The sequence below is a fragment of the Lampetra planeri genome, chromosome 52, assembly GCF_965212315.1.
Source record: "Lampetra planeri chromosome 52, kcLamPlan1.2.h2, whole genome shotgun sequence".
In the NCBI taxonomy this organism is placed as follows: domain Eukaryota; kingdom Metazoa; phylum Chordata; class Hyperoartia; order Petromyzontiformes; family Petromyzontidae; genus Lampetra; species Lampetra planeri.
The window spans coordinates 2,481,820-2,505,425 of NC_136158.1; the positions used below are offsets into that span (position 1 = coordinate 2,481,820).

Genomic DNA, 23,606 nt, shown 5'->3' on the forward strand with positions numbered 1-23,606 from the left:
TGGCACACTCGGAGCCATGAGCTACGCGTCGTCGATTCGGTGATCAATATCGACGTTCTGAGCTTCTGGATGAACGCATCAACGTTCTCTGTTTGTTTACGGTTCCACGGGGCGGGAGGGGTGGAGCGGTGGTCCTTGCGGCAGAGAAGTGGCCGCCGAAAGATTTTGGGTCTTGCGGAGGGAGGGAGGGAGGAGCGGTGGTGGCGATGAGCAGGAGACGGGGAGAGAGCGGGAGATGGAGCGAGCGGAAGACGAAACGACGCGCAGGGACGGCGGTTACTCCTGCACGGGGTAGAAGGGAGAGGTTAAACGACTGAACGAGTGAGAGAAGAGGAGGAAGAGGAGGAGAAGGGGGCGATGTTAAAAAAAACACATAGAGGGCAGGGGAAGCAAGAGGCAGGAAGTCGAGAGGGGGGCGACCGAAGAGAAATCGCGTGCGGCGAGGGATCGCGCACGCATAGATCAATGTCTTCCTTTCTCCGGCCCCCCCCCTCTTCCCCCCCCCCCCAGCGCGCCCCCCACCCGCATCCCGTTACCCGATCCTGCCCAACACGCTCATTGTTTCAGCGCTCCCATTGATCCCGGTTTAAATATAGCGTGCGGCGCTCTAGCGGCCGGGTGGCATGACGTAATAGCGCGCGGCATGTGATGCCCGGCACAGCTGCTGCCGTGGGCACAGCCTCGCTCCCGAGCGTGCGCGCGGTCGCGTGCACAACCCAAGCGCGCGTGTGCCTCGTGCCGGCTTGCGCTCGAAGTGCGCGCGCGTGTGTGCTCGCGTGCTTGGGCACTCGTGTGCTTGTCCGCATAGGCATTTGCACGTGTGGGCACTTGAGTGCGTGCGTGCGTGCGTGCACCGCGTGCTCGTGAGCTGTGGTGGCCGCGCCCGGTTGCCAGTCGGCGATGGTGGGGGGGAGGGGGCGGGCAGTGTGGTGGGCAAATCCCGTTTGGTGGATTCCGTTTGGACTCCGTCGCCCAGGTTGTCCTGTCCGCCGTCGTGCGCGTGTTGTTCTGCCGTGTAATCAGCAGCGCATCGAGGGAAACGCGGGTCTGGGAGCCGGTTGGCGGTGGTCAAAGCCCCGTGCGTGTCAATTTAATTGGAAGTGCCCGAGTGCGACTGCTGAAGTTGCCCGACCGATCGCGGTGGTGATGAGCGTTGCCCCCCCCCCCCCCCCTGTGGGTTTAGGGCCGAAGAAGACTTTCAGATAGCTTTGGCGACCCCTCTCGCTCCCCACACGCACACACATTGACACGCACAGCTGCAATAACAAATAATAACGGGACGAATTATTAGCGCTCACATCTACCGCGCTGCCATCCTCTCGCCAGCAGAGACTCAACGCGGCCCAAGACGCTCGTTGGTGACGGACAAACATAATCTGCGGGACCGCCTCGAAGGCGGTAGGCCTCATCCAGCCGCGGGCCGGGAGAAACGGAGTCACGCGGGCCGTGCGCGCTGAAGTCGTGGGTCGCATTTGGCCCGCAGATGGTCGAAAATCCACCGGCCGTGGTTCGGAGCCCGTTGATGGTTGGTCACTGGGGGGGTTGGGGCAGAGGTCGCAAACGGGTTTTGATTCCTTACCCGTACCTGGCCGCACCAGGGTCGCAAACGGGTACCCGTACCCGTACCTGGCCGTACCCGTACCGTACCCGGCCGGGTACGGGTAGGGTACGGGTATCGGTTACCCGATTGCGACCTCCTGGATGAAGCCATGTTGCAGGCGCGGGTGGGTTGATTCTAGGAACTTGAATTGTGAGAAGAGACAAGACGTTGGGAAATGAGTGACAAACGGTTACTCACCAGTGACTCACGGTCTACCCGTACCCGGGTAGCCGGGTATCGGGTAGGGTACGGTTATCGGGTACCCGATTGCGACCTTTGAGTTGCGGTGGCGGGCGGCCTCGTGGTGGTTGCCGGGTCTCGGGGTGCTCCCTCTTGTGTGTCGTCACGTCACTGCACCGCGCGCTCGCTCCTCCGTCTCGTGTTAACTTCCCGCGGGAAATGGGCGAAGCTCAATATTTGTACTTGTAACGAAAAAAAACTCGACGCGTTCGTCGATAATGTAACACCGTGTGTGTGTGTGGGGCCTTAAAAGGAAAAAAATATAAAAATAAAAGGCGACGGTTCGGGCATTCGCCCTCCTTCATTCATGCGCTATGAAGAAGGGACATTGCCTGAAGCGTCACCACTTACGGTTTTTCCTTTGTAGGGCCACACACACACAAGGTGTTGTGGTTGACGAGCGCGTCGAGTTCTTGCCCACAGGTGCTTGTGCACCACTGCCCAACGCAGAAAAGCGGCGGCAGTAAGCATCGCCAACGCTTCTCTCTGTCAAGCTGCCGAATCGCCGAACGTGTAACGATGCGTCGATTCGTTGCTTGAAGTCGAATGGCCCACGTGTTCCCAGGACGTTCGCTGACTCCGTCTCGAGGGAGAATGGATTAATTAGGACTCGTGCATGCGGCGCACGCTTGAAGATGGCTCAACTGTTACGTTTATGCTAACGAAGGGCGCTCGGCTGTAGAAACGAGATAAAAAATAGACAGCGCAGCAATGCAAACAAGACGGTGCAAATTAGAGGGAGGATTTACCGCTGGAACAAACATCAACATCGAATCGGATCACTTGGGCGAGTGAATCACTGCATGCATGCACGTTTTGGCAACGTCTTTGGACAGATTTCTATACAGCAGACGGACGTTTCTGAGCGTTTGATGTCAACATTATATCCTAGAAATGTACATGTGTGCACCGGCCTGTCTCTACATGCTGTCAGATAGTGATATTTCCTGTGGCTGTCTCTCTATATATGATATATATATATTTTAACTGACACTCTTTTAAATACAAAGACTAGGAACTTGCTTTTAAGACTCGCAGTCAACTCTCGCCTCCTCAGGATAGCCGAGAGATTTCTTTTGAAAAGCCAAAAATATAGACATGAAATGTCTTCCGTGCCAGCCCAACCGGAACCCGTTGCCCCACGTTCTCAGATTTTGCCGTGAAAATTCACCTTGGGGAGGGGGGGGGTTGAGAAAGGGGGGTTTTGGGGCCTGTTGAGTTTAGAAATGGTAGTCATTCGAAAAAAAATTGTTGTTCAAATATTTCCTTCCGAGCTCTGACCTTGGGCAAAGGTCAACCCAAAGTGAAAAAGTGACTTTGACTAGAAAAATCACCCTGGGCACAATGTGGACACCACCGTTTTGTGCAGCACCTCGTTCCACTCATCGGGAGCGCTGCGGCGGCTAGGAGATGTTAACTACCTCACCTGGTATACAAGAGGTCGTGGGTTTGATCCAGAGCCTGGCGCCTGCTGTTTATTTGGAGTTTGCTTGTCTCTCTCCCCCTGTGGTCGCGTGGATATTTCTCCGGGTCCTCCGTTGTTTTTTTTTTCCCCCCAGTTAAAGACATGCGTTGAGTGTTTGACTGCTGTAAATTTGCTCTTGATAAGCCTCCTTTCGTTTTTGGCCAGATCGCTTCTGAAAAAAAGATATGTAGTTCCGTGGGCCTTGCCTTGTAAAATATAAATAGGGTAATAGGTTATGAACAGGGCTGTTCAGAAACAAATATCACGTGCCCCTAACTTTTGGCAGTGGCGAGTGTTATTCCAACTTCAGCCCAACCCCCTCTACCCTGTGTGATTCTGAAATGTAACCACTGCTGTAAGAACCCGGTTTTTGCAGACAAATTCTATCTCGTAATTTCCGGGGTTAAGGCCAACCGCCACGATCTTTTCTAGATTTGAAGTTTTCGTAACTGCAAGGATTCATACTCTGTTCTTTTTCGGTAAAGTCACGTAGGTAATTTTTTTTTAAATAAGTTAACTCACGACGTTTCGGAAGCAACACAAGCCTCCGTCGTCAGGTGTAACTGCTCCAGTGAAATTGCCGTAGCGTAACGTCCAAATGTTTTTTTTGTTGTCGCGTCACCCTTCCACTATACGACCCGCCGGCACTGTGAAACCGTCACGAGGTGCACAAGCGTTCCAGCTTGCTCTCACCGGGTGTCTCGAGAAACTCGTCGCGACCGAGTTTTGGCAGCGATTTTGTTGAGCCGCTTCGTTTAGAAAACGCTCTCACTGATGAGCGAGGGGAAATAACTCGGCTTGTTTTACCGTTCAAAAGTGTGCGACGAAGTGTGTGTGACCTTGAGCAACGTGTGCCAGGCTTCCGATTTGGAATAATTTCACTCGCGGTAGCCGCCCGCCGGCATCGTTGCGTGGTGCTGCGAATTCACGCTTTGGGTTTTTCTTTTTTTACGGTTGCGTCGTGATCGCAGCGCGTCCTGTGATTGGACGGAATTTGTCACGTGCAGGTTAATATTTCTTGACTTAAAGCTTTCGTGACTGCAGGAATTAATTCTTTGGGTCTTTCGGTAAGTCATGTAGATAGGTTCAAATTAATAAAATAAAGAGAGTCGATTTTATTTTATTTTTATTAACTTGAACCTGAAAACACTCACAGTTTGTATCTTCTTAACAGGTCGACTTTCGCAACCAATATTCATTTTAATAATTATAATGAGATGCGTATTGACCTGTACTCTGGTGAGTGTGTGGTTGTGAGCTGCAGTGTGGCGGTGGTCAGACGTGGTGTGGATGGGGTGAAACAGTCACTCTGGTAGCCCGACTCCCCAACATGGGTGGACGAATCATGATAAAAGTTTTTTGGTTTAGATCGCGTAAATATCAATGTGTCATTAAACCCGCCACCACCCGATCAGCCAATTAGTAAGGTTTGTCACGTAAACAGAACGTGCCAATTCGTTACGAGTACAGCACACCGGTGTGTTGGAGAGCAAATCCACAACATTTACAATCCGAGTACATCCAGCATCACGGGGCGATTTTTCTTTGTCGCCAGAATTGGCGAGTTGGCAACACATCCATACTTACGCGATCTAACCCAAAGAGAAGAAAATCAAATCTTCACCATGAATGATATTGGTTTGCGAAAGCCGACCCACGTGTGAGATTGCGACTTTATTTACCTTCGCCGGAAGTGTGGTGCAGGTTGGCCCAAAGAGTGCTGTCAGGTGTTTGGCTCATCCACCATCACAGCAGCGGCAGCAGCAGAGTCTCGAACGACTGTTGTAACCAGCTCTGACAAAAACAAGGTGGCTCGTGGTGCCGATGTGGTTTTTCGAGCAAAAGCCTTAAAATAGCGTGTGGCGGTGGCGGTGTCTCGTTTTTGCGCGGCAAAAAAAGCTTCGCTCGTCATTGGCCGTGCGAAATTGCGCGAGTTTGTCAGACTTTTATTTCATCGTTCGCATATATATACATACGGGGGAGTGGTGAAATGTGATCGTAGATGACAGTAATTATAAGTGTGAATTCAAATGGGTTTCAAATTCCTCCCCATTCAGTTTTGGGATGCAGGGAACCCTTCCAATTTAACATGTTACTCCGTTGTTTTTCTCAATAATTAAATGTCGTGCAAGTATTTTATTCGTTGTTTTGACTGCTTCCGTGTGCGATTTTCAATTATCAAATTGCTTTTACGAACGAGCGTGTGAAGACTGCATAATATTAATTTGCAGTTTAAAGTGATTCATTATATTTGTGTTGGCATGTGTTGGGAGTGTGCACGCACATTCGGTGAGTGAACGAATGATCGGGTGAATGAACGAGCGATGGGGTGAGTGAACGAGTGATGGGGTGAGTGAACGAGTGATCGGGTGAGTGAACGAGCGAGTGACGGAGTGAGTATGCGAGCGAGTGAACGGCCGATTTGAGTGGGCCAGTCGGCGAGAGTGAACGCGGGATCGAGAGAGGGAGGGAGACGGTGAGTGAGTCGGCGGTGCTGAAGTGAGCGAGGTAAGAGAGTCGGCCAGCAAGCGATCGAGTGAGTGAGCGAGTCTGCCCGTGTTCGAGCCCTCCGGCGGGAGTGGAGGCGGCTTTAACAGTGATGTAACGGGCCATCGCCATTGACCCGCGATCCTGGTTTCCACGCGATATCGGATGCGCAGTCGATTTCTATTTGAGGCCCGTCGACGCGGCGGGCTGATTACACCATTGTTTCAAGTGCTCAGACTTTGTTATTAAGTAGATCTCGTTGGTGTCACCTGATCTTTGATATAAAATTCTTAAAGGATTTGAAGTCGATTTAAAAAAAAACTCTGTCTACGCTGAGACTCCCCTCCCCGAGTATACGGCCAAAGACCCCCCTCCCATTCACTGAATCGTCGCAGCTCAGCTTTTTCCTTTAATACAGTATTTTATCATTGCGAATATAGCGGCCTCTAGTGGCTGGGGGAACTTCTGGCAGCAGTGGCGCGCGATCAAGCAATTTGCAGGGCCGCACCTTTCACCGTCGTGTTTAATAATCTACGGTCAGTGGCGCTGCGCACAATGGGCGTTGTTGGCCACGCTCGTGCGCCCCTGTTCCTCCCGTGGGCACCGGTCCCCCTCGCCCGTCCGGTGAGAAGAACGCGTCGCGTTTTCTCGGGGCGATTCCATGTTGGCGCCGGCGCTCGCCGATGTACACGTTGAACGCCTTTCGCGCACCCGTACGTAGCCAACCACGAGCGAGTCGGAGATTAGCCCCCGTCGCTCGCTCGTCGGCTAGTCGGGGCTCCTCTTCTCTCGCTCGAACCGTGGTTACACTGGTCCTGCGGACTTCCCTCATTGTTATTCTGGCACCCATTTCACGCGCAGAGCTCTCGCGACCAAACATGATTCACGATCAAATAAATGTAAAGTGTCGTACCCACCCGCCTCCACCCCACGAGTTTGCACGTTTTGTTCCACGTGACCAACCCTTATTGGTGTGGAGGTGGGTGCACGACACATTTTACATTGACGTGACCCAAACCCAACAAACATTATCATGAATCCTCCACCCATGTAGGGGGAGTCGGGCTACCAGACCGACTGTTTCACCCCATCCACGCCGTGTCTAACCACCGCCACACACCGCAACTCACAACCACACTCGCTCGCCCACCCGCTCGCCACGCTGCAGGTGAATATGGTACCTCTCCCCGCCTCTCCCCTCCCATTGTCCCCTATCCTGAGCCCGTAAAACCACGCTCGGTTCAAGAAACGCGTGACGCTCTTCATCTGTCACGGCTTTCATTCGAGCGGCTGGGTTGCCCAGTAGTAACGCTCCTTCCTCGCAGCACCAAAGGGCCTAGGTTCGATTGCCCGACCTTGAGCGCCTTTACCGTGTGGGGTTTGTGTGTTTCTCCCCCTGTGCTTGTGTGGGTTTGCTCAGCTCTCCTGTTTCCTCCCTGCACGTACGATGTCACGGGCATTGGCCAAATAATCACGGTGTCGAGAAATAACAAGCAAATAACTCCAATTGGGATTACACACACACACAGCAGAAACATCGCCCTCTACCCATTCTGCAAAAAAAAACCTGGCAGGACCCTCTTGAAAAAGAGCTTTTCCTGGTTAAATAAGCGTAATAATGACATTCATAAATAACATAATCAACATCGTCATCAACTAATGTCGCTAAAAATATTCCACTTGAGGTCCCAAACACTCCTGTCTCTTCCCACGCACTGCTGCACTTTAAAATCTCCTCCCATCTTATCCTGAGCCCTTCATAATAACCGTGCTCATATCAGGAAGCCTATTAACTCTTGATCTACGTGTGTGTAGTGAACTTCTTTCGCGCGCCGTACGTAGCCGACCGCGCTAATCGGAAGTGCGTCGGGGGGGGGGTCAACAAACTAACACATAGATAGCAGTTCTCGATTTGAAGCGTTCGTGACTGCAAGGATTCATACTCTTAGGTTATTTCGGTAAAGTCACGTAGGTTAAAAAAGAAAACAACTAAATTAAATCACGATGTTTCGGAGGCAACACAAGTCTCCGTCATCAGGTGGGACCGTCACAGCTAGATTTGCTCTATCAAGCGATTTATTTTATTTCTATTATTACTTTTAGTAATTTTTTATTTTATTTTTTACTTACGTGACTTTACCGAAAAAACCTAAGAGTATAGCAGTTCTCGCCAAACGAGCGGCTTCCTAATATCGGAAGAGCGTTCCAGACGGCCGCGAAAGCGCAATTGAAAGCAAACACAAACGAGCAGATCTATTCAATCTTGAGCAGTGACTGGTTCTGACCGTTTTGCATTTTCGTGCCTTCAGGTTCCTGTGCCCTGCAGCTCTGCAGCTCTGCAAAGAGGTAAAAGAAACGGTCCTTGCGGTCGTAGCCGAGGCAACGCACGCGGTCACAGGAGACTCTGTTCCGCTTCCCGTGTCACGCTGCATCGGCGCACCTAGCCTGGCGCAAGCGCCGTGGTGACGTCGCCGCCGCTTGGTGCCGAGTGGCGGTTGTTTGTTGTTGTTGACGCCGCTTTGGTAGTTGACGGATCAGCTCTGCGCTGTGTGGTGTGTGCAGCCACACTTGCTCGGGACGACCGTATTTATCTGGACAGGAGTGCAGCACACATTTTGTTCTCCTTTGCCGCCATGCGTTTTAAAGCAGAAGTGAGCATTGCGTCGTATAGTACGGTAGGTGCGTGTCTGTGTGTCTGTGGGGAGCGGTGGCGCAGTGGTTAGCGCGCTGCGTGACCTGGTTTCGATTGCTGCTCACGGCCAAAAGCAGTGATTATCTGCAACAGTTCTGGGCCACACCTAGGTCGACTCGGCCTCACATGAGTAACTGGTGCAGTGTGCAAACATCGCCACTCGGGAGACAAAGGTGGACAGGCGTGGTGCCGGCCACCCACCCCATCGTGTCCTGTGCCGGTCTAGCCCCAACAGTCCGTTAAGGCTATACGGGGCTTCGCCGTCTTTGTGTGTCACGCGGGACGTGTGTAACAAGCAGCAGGTGTGTGCGGCGTGCGACGACTTCATTTGCATTCGAACCGAGGTCGGATTTCACGTCCCGATTCTCCTGGCCACGGCGAACATCGTCGGCGGAGCGCGATTTTCCTAAGCGCCTCGTCCACCGCGGCGGTTTCGCGTCGACCTTCCGCACGCGGTCAAACGCAAAACTCCACCACGGCCGACGGAGCATGCGGGGGGGGGGGGGGGGAAGAGACCTCCACCGGTAGCAACGGCACGGCTCGGCTCGAAGCGTTGGCGGCATTCGCAGCGGCCTCGGTTGATCGCTGGCAGCGGTGGCGTTTGGGAATGAGTGATGAGCCGCGGAAGGTGGGAGGAGAGGCGGTGGTGGAAAGTGGCTTGCTGCGTGGGGTTCGAGGCCAGGGGGGTGGGGGGCATTGCTGGAGGGGTGAGTTGGGGGTGGAGAGACGCGGGGGGGGTGGAGGGAGGGGGTGTGGGGGGCCGTGGCACTGCCTACACCAACACCTGTGTGACTATCAGGCGCCGCCCCCGCTGCACCCCAGGGGCAGGCGACGAATGAGACCCCCACTTCCTGGTTGCATGCGCAATGAGGGCGCTCTATATGAAGCGGCGGCGCTGGAGCCTCAGGAGGAGAGAGAGAGAGAGTCGATTGGGGGGGGGAGTGGAGAGAGAGGTGCCAGGCAGCAAGAAATAGACGCAGAGAGTGCGAGAGAGAGGGGACGCGGGCGAAAGCGGTGGAGGGGGGGGTGGACGCGAGAGTGCGCGCGCACGCCAGCTGGGAATGTGCGGCGACACGCACGGACACTGACGCCCTTCAGGCCTCGTTCAGCCGTCCTTAAGGCCTCGCTGTGCAGCGACCGACCGCCTGCCAGCCCACCAGCCCGCCAGCCCGCCAGCCCGCGTGCGAGAGCGCCATCCGTCTGCCGTTGGCCTGCGGGACCCCCCCCCCCGCCCCTCGTGCCGAGATGGAGTTGTGCTTCGTGGAGCCGATCCTCAGCTGTTACAACAACCAGTAGGTCGCCGCCGTGGGTCGCGACCCTCCTCCTGTCTTTGGTCGCCCCCCTCGTCATCTGTCGTCACCTCATCCTCTCTGTGCCCTCTCTCCTCCTCGTTGTTCACCTCTTACGGAACGTCCGTCGTCTTGATCCACATCGCTTGTCCCCCTTACCCCGGAAAACGCCGGTGCGTGGACAATTGAAAAAAAAAAAAATGTGTTTTAAAAATGTTAACGTGCGGGAAGAAACTGCGGCAAGCCACTGGCGGGCGGGCTGGCAGCGCAACGGTGCGCCAACCATACCCCTCTCTACCCCTGCCACTTCTGCCATCCCTCCATCGGCATGTGACACCGCTTATCCGTGTGCGTGCGCGCGTTTGTGTGTACGGGGAAAGTGGTGTAGTAGCGGTGAGCGCGCTGCGCTGCAAACCGGGCGACCCGAGTTTGAGTGACTCTCACGGCACCGCACGTGCGTAAACATCCCTACGAGTGAGACAAAGGCGGCCGGGCGTGGTGCAGGCCATGCAACCCCCACCGTTGTTCCGTGCCGGCCTTAATCGGTGCTCGCTAACAGCACTTGCCCCGTCAGTCTGTTACAGCACATACGGGGAGGGTTGGCTCTTTGTGTGTGTGTGTGTACCGTAGATTCTTGCCTTTCAGAACCCGACTGCCCTTCTACATCGGTCACTCCTGTCTCCCTCTTCCTCCGACGCCTTTGTATCCCTTTGCTGGTCCCTGTGTCCCTGTAATCCTTTTGCTGCTTGAGAGTATTTGGCTGCGAGAAATTTCCTGCACGACGACGATGAGCAACTGCGTCGAGCTACGTAGCTCGGTGAAGCCTCTAACCTGGTGAAATAAAAAGTTGCGGTTTTAATGTGTCTAACACCCGGGTCTTCTCTGCTTCCGTGCCGGCGTTAATGTTTAACGACGAGCGAATCGCCGTTCGGGAGCGCGGAACGCGATGCGGAGAGAGTTGTAACGCAGTTACGTCCGTTCTGTGACGCAGTGTGCCCTTCTCACGCCGTCACCGTTACGGTTCGTTCGCATCGCGCACGGAATTTCGTTTTCGGGATAACTGACGTCCGTTTTTTCTTTGGCACGAATTCTTCAGTATGCATAGTTGAACTTCTTTCGCGCCGTACGTAGCCAAACGGAGGTGCAGTGGAAGGACTAGAAACTAAATGCAAAAGACAGTTCTAAAGAAATTAGTTTTCATTTTACATTGCACGGTGCATCGATCCCAGTGGCTCCCTAATATCGGAAGGAAGGGCGTTTCAGACGGCCGCAGAAGCACATCTGAACGCGCCGCGTGATGCAGTGGTGACCGTCTTTTTGTTTGATCGTGAGCAAAAAGCCGCTGCTGTTGCTGCTGCGAGGATGACCTGAATTCGCTGCGTCGGCAGTGATGCTGCACAAACAAACAACAACAACGAAGAACTGAACGCGTGCGTCAAGAACGCGCTACCTACCCCCTCCTGGCGCCTCTACGGGCTGTGAAGAAGGGCCGTCGCCCGAAACGTCGCCCACTAACGGTGTTGCAGTGGCAGAGTTTTGTGGGCTTCTCATGCAGATCGGAATGAGGGCATTCGCATCGTTTAGTGACGTGTGTATGTGGGGTGGTGTGTTGCAAGTGCCGCGACACTTTCAACACCCCCACGTGTTTGTGCGTTTTCTGCGCTGCGCTACAAACCCGGCAAGCCGAGTTCGATTCCTGCTCACCGGCCAACAGCGGTGACGATTATCTGCACCGGTCCTGGGCCTCCTCTAGGTCGACTAAGCCTAAAATGAGTACCTGATGCGGTGTGTAAAGTCATCGCCGTGGGGGAGACAAAGGCGGCCGGGCGTCGTGCTGGCCACCCACCCCCTCGTGTGCCATGCCGGCCTTCATAGGGACTACTCGCTAACAGCACTTGCCCCAACAGTTTGTTAAGGCTATAGGGGGTGGTGGATCTTTGTCTCTGTGCGTGAGCATCCTTAGAGTTCTTGCAAAACGAACTTGTATAAAAAAAAAAGAAATGCTTCGCGGAGCAGTGTCATTGATGAATATTGTTTTCTACCACTTTCTACTGCAGCCTCGCCACTGCGCTGCAATCACAACAACAGAGCGTTTCCTTGATTCTCGCGTCCGACACCCACTCCAGCGGCGTTTATTGAATTCAAATCCGCGAGCCAACGACGTTGACGGGCCCGCCTCGCCGCCGCGCACCGCTGCGGCGCTACAGCTGCGCTCCGATCAATCGATCCCCACCCGCCCGCCGATGGCCGTTCGACCGAACTGTTAATTTCGGAGTCGGAGTTAACGTTAAAAAAAAAAAGTGCGAAAGAGGCCCTGCCCGTGTCGCGTCGGCGCGAGTCGCTCCGAATCGCCTCGCCAACTGCCGAGTCGTCGATGTCTCTCCCCGCCGCGGTTTCCCTCCGGCCGCCGTGCCGCTTCTCTCGCCTCATTTGCCGCTCACCCCTTCGTTGGCACCCGGCCGGGCCTCCCACTCCCCCACCCCCTCCTGGCAACGGCCGGCCGTGGACCACCCCCCCCGGCTAAACACAAGACGGCCGCGATAGGACGGACGGAGCCCGTGGTGTGCCCTTCTTCCTCCTGTCGCCACAATTCCGCGCCAGCGGCGTGGTCGCCGGCAATCTTCTTGTGATCTCATTGCGCATATGGCCAGCGAGGCAGAGCGGCGTAATTCCACTTTATAGCTCTGCGAGCATTTTCCCTTTTGCCGGCGGTCGTGTTTGCGCCGCGTTCATTCGGTCGGTCGGTCGTGGCTGTCGCTACGACGAGAAAGAGGTGGCGGTGACGGTGGCGGCAGGGGACCGGAGGAGGGCGGTTGTTGGAGACGTGGAAGGGTGGCGAGTAGGATGACTACCGAGATGACCGAACTTTTGTCAGATGTTCTTTGTTGTCTTTTTTTGTGTGCGTCCGATTTATCGTTGTTTGTCTCCCGCCCGTGTATGGTGTGTTTTGTGATCCAAGGGTCGGCACGTTCACGCCGTCCCTCGTTTGTATTGTTCCTCCGTCCGTTCCCGGTCATACTATTTGTTCCGCTCCGTGAGCCTAAATGGCCCGCGTGACCGTATAATTACCGTAAATCGCCGACAGTCGATTTTTCGCGTGGCGCGCGCAACCCGGGGCCACGGGAGGCAATCCCAGTCGATGGATCTGCGCGCCGTTAAATGCCTCCAAAATATCCCCTGCGTGCGAGTTGACCCGCCGGGGCAGTGGCGGCGGTGGCTACGGCTTAGACCTTTGGCAAGCGGTGGCATTGGGGGGGGGGGTGGGGGCGGATTTGAGTTGCAGGGGGTCTATTGCCTTTGTGCAGCCTCAAAGGCTCATAAGGGGGTGGCAGAGGTGGCGGCGGGGGCAGTTCAGAATCGGAATCTTTATTTGTAGTGGAGGACTCCGTCCGACGCTTTTTTTTGCAGGTGTCCAGTCGTTCTGATAGGCCTTCATCCAACAGCGGATTGACCATGCCTGATCGATGATTATGACGACGGCGATGAATCCAGGGCAGCTTGAACTGAAACAACCGGGTTGTACGGCCGCAGACAGCTTTCGCACGGGCCGCCCCACTTTACGAGCCTCGCATCGCCGCGTGGGCATCATCCCTCCATTCATCCAGCTCGTCAGCGCCCTCGCGAGAGAGCGCGCTCCGGGGTTTTTGTTCCGTCGAATAACTTAACGCGACCTGCCGTTGCCCATCGCTCGGGTCCGTGCGGGCGTTCCGCTCCCAGATGGTGTTCCTCTAAAAGTGGTCGGCGATTAAACGCCACGGTGAAGTCCGCCACTTAAAATAAATCGTCGCCGCTTAACGGGCGGACCTAATCTTGAGAGCGCGCTGTGGGCGCTTGCGGAGGTAAAGGCGGCCGTGGCGGTTGTAACCGGGAAAAGGCGAGCATGGTTGGCTTTTGGCTAATTTATTGTACGAATGTGTGTGGCTTCTTTCGCACACCGGACGTAGCCGACCGCACCAATCGGGGGTGCACTGCACTGGTGTTAGAATCGGACTGCGCTCGTATGTATGTTGAACTTCTTTAGCACCGTATATAACCAACCGCGCTAATCGGATTAGAATTTCACCGTGATTACATCAGAATCGCACTGCGCCCGTATGCACGTATGTTTGTGCGTATGTTGAACCTCTTTCGCGCACCGTCCGTAGCCAACCCGGCTAATGGGAGTTTTGCGGGATTAGAATCCGTCCTGCTGGTGTCACTCTGTGTTACCCCCCCCCCCCCTGTCCATCGCCCCCTCCTAGCGCTAAATGTTATGTGCTGGCTTGTGGCCCGCGCTACGGAGTGGCCTGGCTGCGAGGGGGCATCTCCACTTCGGGCGACGAACCCCTGTGACAGCTAGAGGGGGGGGGGGAGGCCTGCGTTGTTATCGTCACCGTGACAACCTCCCCGACGCGTTCGTGGTTCGCTACAAACCCGAACGAGCATCATCATCGCGGCAGCTGCGTACGGCACGACTCGCGACAAACCCTACGCTGAAGCGACGCCGCTCGCTGCTCTGTGATTGGGGCTCATGACGTTGTCACGGAGTTAACGAATGGTTTTTCAGGGCGATCTACGCCGCAGCTTGTTGTCTGACTGCGCTTTTGGCAGAATCTTCCCCACGGCGGGGACGGCACTTGAACCGCTGACCCCTCGCTCCCCCGGTCTCCGCCCTCCCCCTGCAAGTCGGCTCGCAAGGGGGGGGGGGCGGTGTGGTCAACCCTCCCAGGGCTCGCACTCGCCGCTGTTTAAACGAAACACAAGCTGTTCACTTTTTATTTTATTGCACCAGGAGTAAGGCCTACCCACTGAGCTGTGTAGCTCTCAGAAGCAAATGACAGCTCAACATTGTGGCTTATCATCACGTGGAACTCGACAGCAGCCAAACACCCTTAAACGCGTGATGTTGATCCTAAACGTGGACACGGAAAAACCGGAGGACCCGGAGAAGAAACCCACGCGACCCCACGGGGAGGACATGCGCGCTCTAAAAAAGACGGCAGGCGTCGGTGTCGGGATCGAACCCCCACTACCTCCTGTATACCAGGCGAGGTAGTTAACATCTCCCAGCCACCGTGGCGCCCTGACATCGATGGGTTCCTTCGCACGGCTGTGGTTAAGATCTGAGACCTTGCACGCAGGGAGCCTTGGCGCCACGCGTTTTTCCAGGCTGCGAGCCAAGAACGTCTCTGGCTTTTAAAGATTGCTACCTGGGGAGGGGTGCAAGCTCGCTGCCACGGGCTAGGCGTGTGAACGGAGCGGTGATGGTTCGGTAACGAGGTACGCTCTGAAACTGCCGCGGCGCTTGGATCCGGAGCCGGGCGTTCGTGATTTTGCGACGTTCGGAATCCGCTCCGTCTATTGTTCTAATTATTTCTCGCGTTGACCGGCGTGGCGAAGTATGGTCGCGTAAAAGCCTGTTCCGACCGCCCCCGTCGCGTCGTGAACAGGCCCTCCACGGAGCAGCGGAAAGACAAATGGGCCTGCAGCGTGCGTACACGTGCCGGTCGCGTTTATCGGCTTGCCCCCCCTGTACGGCGGCGGTGGCGGCGTCTTCTTCAGACGCTTTAGCTATTTACACGTTATCTAAATTAAAATTGTGGTAAATGATTTATCGCTGCGATAAATCTACTTGTGCGCGCGAGGGGAAACGCGCTGCCGTTAAAGCTGCCGCTACCGCTGTTGCTGGTGGTGGTGCTGCTGGTGGTGCTGCTGGTGGTGCTGCTGCTACTGCTGGTGGTGGTGGTGCTGCTGGTGGTGGTGGTGCTGCTGCTACTGCTGCTGCTTCTCAGCGCGTTTTCCAAACGGGTTGTGCACGACCCCCGGGGCTGTTCGCTTCCAGGTACCGTGTGGTTTTGAGGGGGGGGGGGAGTGGAGGCGCAGTGATTAGGACACTGCGCCTATTAACCCGGGTGACCTGATTTGATATCTGATGGAAAACGATAGAATCATAATGGTCCTGAAACCAACACATCACAGGCTCGCACCGATGACCAGCATTGGTGAGGTCAGGTAAAACAAACGCCCTGTGACCGATACAGCATGGGGGGGGGGGGGGCCTTCATCCAGTCGGCAGTGGATTGACACGGGGCTGTCATTTATCATTTAACACGTTATTGTACGCTTGGAAATGTAATGCACTTTATAGTAATTTTCTTTTACGAAGTTCACCGTTGTGATGGCGCTAAATGTTATTGTTTTTGCATCGTGTTTTTTTCTTTTTACACGAGCACACATTTTTTCGTGTGGTTTTGCACCGATTTTCTTGAAAAAAAAAAATCGATCGCTGAAAATGTTTTATTTCTACAAATCGGTGTTAAGCAATTCTTTTCGAAAAACTCATCCAACGATGGGCCGTCGTCACGAACACTTCCGTCGGCAACACGAACCTTCAACGCGGAAGGCGATTTTAAATCCACCGTTCGAATCGATGTCCGATCGGACACGCGGGAAGATGGCGATCGGCCGGCCAGGAATGTTTGTTAACTTGCTGCGTGCACAGCTGCGACCGTGCCTGGGGCCCCGCGTGAGCGACGCCGCCGCAGTTGCGACCGACCTCGCGAGGTCAGAGCTCGCCCGCTCGCCCGACCGACGAGTTAAGTGAAAGTGAGAGCACGTGCCCGCCCGCCCGGCAACACCGACACCTGTCCCGCCTCTGTCGGCAGCCCCGGCGACGGCTACGAACAGCTGGCAGTAAGCGCCGCCAAACGCCAGTGGAGTGAAAGGGGGGAACACAGCGACGCAGGAAGGTTTGGGGGGGTCGTGAGAGGCGGGTAGCGGTTAGGGAAGTGCGAGGCAGGCGGAGGCGCGGCGATTTTAGAACCGCGGGCTGCCGACGGTGTCACTGCCCCCGTTTTAGGCCGACACGCGGCGGAGGAGAGGAGCCGTCGTGTTGCGCGCGGTTAATGGCCCCGGTATCGGGTTGCCTCCCCGGCGGGGGGGCGGCCGGGCCGGACCGATAAGTGGCGGTGTCCTCTTCAAAGCCCCGTGGCGGCCGACTCGCTTTGCCCGTTAAGTGCCGGGTCCCCGGACAGCGCGGTGACGCCGGGCCCCGAGTGGCCACGCGGTCTGATCTCGCACTCCACCAGCCCCCACGACCACCACATTCCGCCACAGCCCCCCCCCCCCCCACATGCCACCGGCCTCTTGAAAGAAGAAACGTGAATACCGAATAAACCGACGATCTTCTTGAGCGGGCCTCTCTAATTCTATGAACGTTTTGTTCGATCAACAACGAAACTCCTTTTGTCAAACTTTTTTATTTTTTTAGCCGGTCCGGTAACGCTCAGCGTTGCTGGACTTTCGCAGCCCAATCTGCAGATCGCCAGTTCAATCCGCAGGCACGGAAGTCGAGGGAGCGCTGCAAGTTACCTAAATCCCCTCGACGCCGCCTCCTTGAACGATTTGAATTTGCGATTTCGTTTGTTTTATTTCACGTGTTTGTAAATGGCGTGATAATGATTACACTTTTCGTATGATAGTTTGAAATCGTTGTGTAGCGTCGTAGCGTCGAGTATATACAAAGACAAAGATCCCCTTGTGTAGCCTTAACAGGCTTGGCACGTGCTGTTAGCGAGTAGCACCTATGAAGGCCGGCACGGCACGAGGGGGTGGGTGGCCAACACCACGCCCGGCCGCCTTTGTCTCCCTAGTTGGCGATGTTTACACACCGCACAAGGTACTCATTTTAGGCAGTCGACTTAGGGGAGGCCCAGGACCAGTTTTGATAATCGTCACTGGTGTTGGCCGTAAGCAGGAATCGAACCCATCTATGGGACCATTTTTCCAGTATGAAGATATTGAATGATAAAAACAATAGGGATTTATACCCTCTCTGGCATAAACACAGGAGGTGTAAATATATTCAAACAACAAATGGATACCTATGATTGAATAAACTCATGCATTGCGCCCGAGTGTTACAAATACTATCGATGTTCTTGAAGGATTTGAAAGCTGAAAATTGCCAGAAATATAATTGGCGAGCAAAAAATATTTAACCGCCCCCCCCCCCCCGCCCGCCCATGAAAAAAATATATGACCTGCAGGTTGATTGGTTCCACTCGTAGGGCAGGGTCAGCTTACATTTCCAAATTGCCCGAAGCCTCGTGCTAAACACAACGTACACGATTCCCATCAAGCGACGGCGGGGCCTCTCTCAACGCGTGGCGGCGTTTTGAACCGCGACGGGTGTTCGTCTACGACGCGCTCCCTCCATTCGGGGAACACTTTCCGCACAACGCGCAACGTACGCTTTGGCGCGCACGCGAGGAATGTGAATGGAAAAAGTGTTGCCCCTTGGTTCCCGTTTGCAAGGGGCTCGTGATCGGCGCCGGACAAGGTCCCCCCCTTCTCCCATGGGTCGCCGTCGGACATTCTTGGATGCGTCGATTCACACGGCAGGCGGCAGGAATACACAATCTATCCGTGCGGAGCTTTGCGGTTTTTTAAACCGCCCTCTCCGTATGGCACAGACGCTGCTGTTTCCCTCCCACGGGGAAGCCAAAGCTCATTGAAGGAACTGGCCAAATATCACTGCGGGAGCACCGCTTGCCCTATAACAATGGTCCCGAGACTCGGCGAGGCTTTCCTGGCTAAATAAGTCATTGTAATTTTTGTGATCTCAATCGATCGCGCAGACTCACAAACTGAACCAGCTGATATGCCTCTGAACCGTCGCGCGCCTCCGCCACCACGATACTCCCCGTGCCTACGGGGTGCGGGTAATCTGCACACGGCTTCCAACTTTGCAAGCGCACCGGCGTCTTTTCAGACTGCCCGGCAACTGTTTGTTGTAGAATTTTACTGTCCCATCCGTAGGATTTGTTAATCCTTCCGTTGCCCCGGCGGTTACGGTTATAATTTTTTTTCCCGTGGCCTTCGGCGGTCAGCCGGGCCGCGCGATTTGAGTCCGGATTGAGCGGTGAGTGGGTAGGTCTCGGCAAAATGCGCGGCACTCGTTAAAATTAATACGCTCTCTATCGACACCCCTTTTGATTTACGCCGGTAGGGTCACGGCGTGGAGCAGGTGGAGGGGGGGGGTGGGGGGGCGTGTCCAGGGAGGGGGGACAGCCTCTCGCTGGGCCAGTTTGGGAAAATGAAACGACTGGAGGAGAAATATCGGCGTCTGCCTCCGCTGACGCTTTGGCCACTGCTGGTGGTGGAAAAAAAAGTCTCCAGTCGAGGCATCTGTAGAGAGCCCGTGTTTATTATTGTTTTATTTAATATAATTTTTTTTAATTTGTAATTCAACATGAGCCCGGTCCACGGAGCATGAAACCGTAGCGACGGGAGGCGGCACACAATCCGGACGAAAGTCCCCCCCCCCCCTCTCTCTCTCAATACCTGGATGCCTTCCTGGGTTTAGGGGAGGGGGACAAAAATCGCGGGCTCACTGCCGCCCCCCCCCCCCACCCAGGTGTGGAACGCGAGCGTTGTTTGGCCTACACCTTGGCAGACGAGCGACTACTCAGACTTTTACTCCCCACCGCTCGCCACCCTGCCGATTACACCATTGGATGGACAGGCAGTGGGGGGGAGGGGCAGGAGGGTCGATTACCGTAATTAAATCGCCCCATCGTTCGAACTGCCACGCCGGGAGATCCAGTGGAACCGGCGACCCCTGTGAATCGCAAGCCCAGTTGCGCTGCCCGTTAACACCGCGGCGACGGCCAGCTTTTGTTACGGCGTTTTTTTAGAGCACATTTTATGTTATGTTTTAGGTTCGGTTAGAGTTACCAAGCAGAGCCCACCCCTCCGCCCGGGTCTGTAACACCACAGTGCAACGTGCCACTCGTTAAGGGAGCCAATCCTTGCGTCGAAACGCTCTCTCGACGTCCGCTTGCCGAGAGATCGCTGCTTCTCCGTCGCTGCTGTGGTCTGAAATTGCTCTCTGTTGTCCAGCAAATCCGCGAGCTGCTGACTCGAGCACCGCCTCTGTTCATGTCTAGGCCCCGGACGCGTCTCCTTTCTCCTGTGCCCGTGGCTGCCTCTCTCATCTCTCGTATGCCGTCATTCGCACCTTGCCATAAGAATATATTTCGATTTAAAGCTTTCGTGGCTGCAGGGATTCATCTTCTTGGTTCTTTCGGTAAAGTCACGTAGAAGGGAAATAATAAAAGAATAAAAATAAAACATCATAAAATACAATTCTCACGACGTTTCGGCCACAACGCAAGCAGCCGTCCTCAGGTGAAGAACAGGCCTGTCGGAAAAACAGCGTCTGAGAATTGTATTTTATTATGTTTTATTTTTATTATTTTATTATTTCCCTTCTACGTGACTTTACCGAAAGAACCAAGAAGATAAGAATATATGCGAAGCAGTTCCCTTTTAAGTGGAAACCAAGGAATTGAGTCGGCCAAACATCCCAACGCAGGAGCCTCCTGGAAAATAGTCTTCAGACTCAAGCCAGCCTTTCCCGCATGAACGTAAGGGCCTTTGTGAATTATCACAAATCACGCATCCCGACGTTTTGTGCGGCATCTTGAGTTTTCACCGATGCGCTGAATAATAATAATTACGCATTGTTCCCGATCGAGGTCCTGCGGCCGTGCCGCTGGAGCACGGCTCTCCTGTGTGCGTGTTCTGGCTGTAAGCGTGCGTTTGTTTGGCCACGTTGTCCGACGTTTCGCTCCACGCGCCGAAGAAATCTCTGGAACGCCGGTCGCCGTGCCAAACAGCCGCGCGGTGGCTACATAACGCGAGAGTGCGCCGGGAGAGCCAAATTCAAATTGTAATCGGAGTTGGGCGAAGCGGGGGGGGGGAAATGGGAAAGAAAAAAAACCGCTTTGCCGGATCTCTCGTGAGTTCTCGTCTTTCGTTTTCGAGCGGCGCTCGTGTTGACGCGGCGACTCGTTCGCAGCGATGTTGACAGCGAGACGCAGCGGCCCGCGTGTGCGCGTGGGCCCCCCGCCCCGCTCCCCGAGGGCGAGTTTGATTTTTATTTGCCGCCGCCACCACCGCCCGCGGTAAGACGAGCCTGGAGAACGCTCGCATTCGGCACGGCGGTGGTGGCCTACGTACGGTGCGAAAGACGTTCAACGCACGCACACAACAATCGTCGTTCCCGGGCAGGCAGCCTAACTCGTCACCGTCCACATTTCCCCGTTTGCGCCCCCCACCCCCCCATTCGTCCCCCCCCCCCCTCCGGCGAGCGTTATCGGAAGTCAAAACGCACCCCGATCTTTGGGGTTTACTTTGAGAGAAACCAAAAAAATCGGAAGACTCCAGTGTTGCTCCGAAGAGGAGGTTGTCTTTCAGAAGGCGCCTGTGACACTCAAGTCGATTAAAAGCACATTGATTAAAACGCACCGTACATAGCCAACCGTGCTAATCGGAGGTGCGGGGGAAGGACAATAATTTAGTATAGTGTATAGTAGTGTACAGTGTAGCGTAGTGTATAGTGTACTTTATAGTAGTCTATGGTGTCGTGCACGTATGTTTAACGTCATTGGCACCGTACGTAGCTGACCGTGCTAATCAGAGGTCCAGTGGGGGGGGGGGGCAAGGACACCAAGCTAAACACAAGCAGTTCTAAAGAAGCGAGTTTGCCACTCGAGATGATTTAAAGGTGCATGGCTCCCCGGTGGCTTGCTGCTATCGGAAGGAAGAGAGCGTTCCAGACGGCCGCAGAGGCGCATCTGAAAGCGTCGCGCGATGGCGGGGCGCCCCCCCTAACCCCCCCCCCCCCCCACGACTTTTCTCTTCTAAAAGAGAAGTCGCCGTCGTCGTACGATCCGGAGAGAGTGCGCCGATCGGCAACACCGAGCGGTCGTTCGGGCGCCGTCGATGAAATTGGAACGTGACGTCGTTTGAAATGGGGTGGGGTTTTTTTTTACCCTCGTTTTGCCAGGAAGCCCAATTTTGAACGCGCGAAACGGTGGGAGGGAGTGCGTCAAGAAGGAAATATATAAATAAGATTCCCTTTTTTAATGAAAGGGTGAAATGTAATTTTTTTTATACACTTCTTTTTAAGGTATTACACAGGCGCATTTGTTTAATGTGCTTATAGTCGTTGCAATTTATCAGAGGCGGTGATTAATTTTAGATTTTTTTTTGGGGGGGGTGGTGGCGGTGGTGTGGGGTTGGTGATTCCTGAGCATTAAGAAATGTACGTAGTCGCTGCATTCAATGCGGGGGGATGTTTTTTAGCCGAAAATTTACTTTGGAAGCCGTTGTGGAAGCAAATTTCCCCCCCCCCATCCCTACTGCCACTGTGGCCAAGCTGGGTGGATGAGCGGCCTGCTTAGCCACGCGCTGTTTAAAACTTGCAGACATTTTGTTGTTGTTGTTGTTGTCAGATCTAAGCTTCTTTTTGCTTTTTCTCTACATTTCATTTGGCCCTTGTAAAGGGAGCACTGTAATTGGGGTTGTGACAGCTATTTGTGGTCCAGAGCCGGGCTGTGGAGGGCTTGCGTCTGCGTGCGTGGGTACGCGAGTAAGGCTTTGTGTTTTGTGTGTGTCTGTGCGTGTGGGGAGCGGTGGCGTAGTGTTTAGCGAACTGCGCTGCAAACCCAGGAGCACCCCCCGAGTTGAGCAAAACCAACCCCCTACCCTACTCGGTGTCAGACGGCAATGCTGTTGGCGTTTGTGACCACCACAGCGGCCAAATGGAGGCTCTGGACAGGTGCGAGAGGCTGGTAACCCCTCCACCTTCAATGAATTACCACCAAACCACGATTACAAATTTTAATTAATAAGCTTGTGGCGGAGGCCCTGGGGGTACAGGCGTCTATGACGTCTCCTGGCGAAACCCCATTTTGGTGGAGCCAGGAGACTGAATCCTTATCCTCGGGGCTCCTCCAGAAACAACAAAAAAACACTACAGGTGGCCACATGGAATGTTCGAATGCTCACTGCGGAGGAGAGGCTTCCACTCCTCTGTCGGGAGCTGGACCGGTACCGCCTGGATCTCTGTGGTATTCAGGAGGTCCGGTGAACCGGCTCTGACTCCTGCCACCATGAGAGGTGGACAGTCCTCTACTCGGCAGGAGACTGCCAAACAACAGGGAGTGGCTCTTCTGAACAAAATAATCAAGTGGCCGTGGGAGCGTGGCGGTGAGGTGTGGAAAGCTGTAAGCCCCAGGCTACTTTGGGCTCGCCTTCCCATCAACCAGAGGCGAGGAGTGGTGGACGTGGTTACTTATGCCCCCACTGAAGATGAACAGCCCTTTGTTAATCCACCACAGTGTTGTTGACGAGTGTGAGTTTATTTATTGTAATTGTGCTTGTGCACCACTGTCAATGCAGCAGAAGCAGCACCAGATCATTTATTTAGAAAATGTGTCGTGAAACCCTCCGCCACCCGACAGCCTGGCCATCACCGCCACTTAGTGGCGAATGGCGGTTGTTGTTGTGGGCAGCGTTGGCGTAGTGTTTAGCAAACCGCGCTACAAACCCAGGAGCCCCCGAGTTCAATTCCTCGCCACGGCTAGCGACAACGATGGTCATCTACAACGGTCCTGCGCCCACCGCCCTTCCTAGGGTGGGTATCTGGTGGGGGTGTGTAAACGTCAACCCCGGGGAGACAAAGGCGGCCGAGCACGGTGCTGGCCACAGCACCCGCTCGTGCGCCATTCTGGCCTTAATAGATGCTAGCCAAGGGCGCGCTTGCTCGAATGGTCTCTGCAACTATAGTGGAATCTTCGTCTTTGTTATGTTATCAGCCTGTTCATTTGTAGGTGTCTGGCAAAGATTTTCGCACGTGCGTGTGTACACGTACCCGCGTGCGTCTCAATTTTGTAAAACGTGCTTGTGTGCAATTGTGGACGCGCGCGCGCGCGCACACCCATGCACGCAGTGCGCCGGTGGCTTGCACGTGTCACCAGGGGAAATTAATGCGTGCGTGCGTTT

The 23,606-nt window shown here is 54.7% G+C and overlaps 1 protein-coding gene across 5 annotated transcripts in view; it reads left to right on the plus strand.

Moving 5' to 3' along the window:
- Positions 1 to 23,606, plus strand: part of LOC144734693 (estrogen-related receptor gamma-like) — a 101,702-nt gene that overhangs the window by 36,133 nt on the left and 41,963 nt on the right. The window contains exon 1 of one of the 5 annotated variants that reach the window (XM_078617000.1): positions 9,610 to 9,776. The exons of the other annotated variants lie outside the window; for them this stretch is intronic. Coding sequence (XP_078473126.1) covers positions 9,730 to 9,776 — 47 coding nt within the window. The 5' untranslated portion in view covers positions 9,610 to 9,729. Of the gene's footprint in view, positions 1 to 9,609; positions 9,777 to 23,606 lie in introns of those variants that run through there. 5 annotated transcript variants of the gene reach the window in all.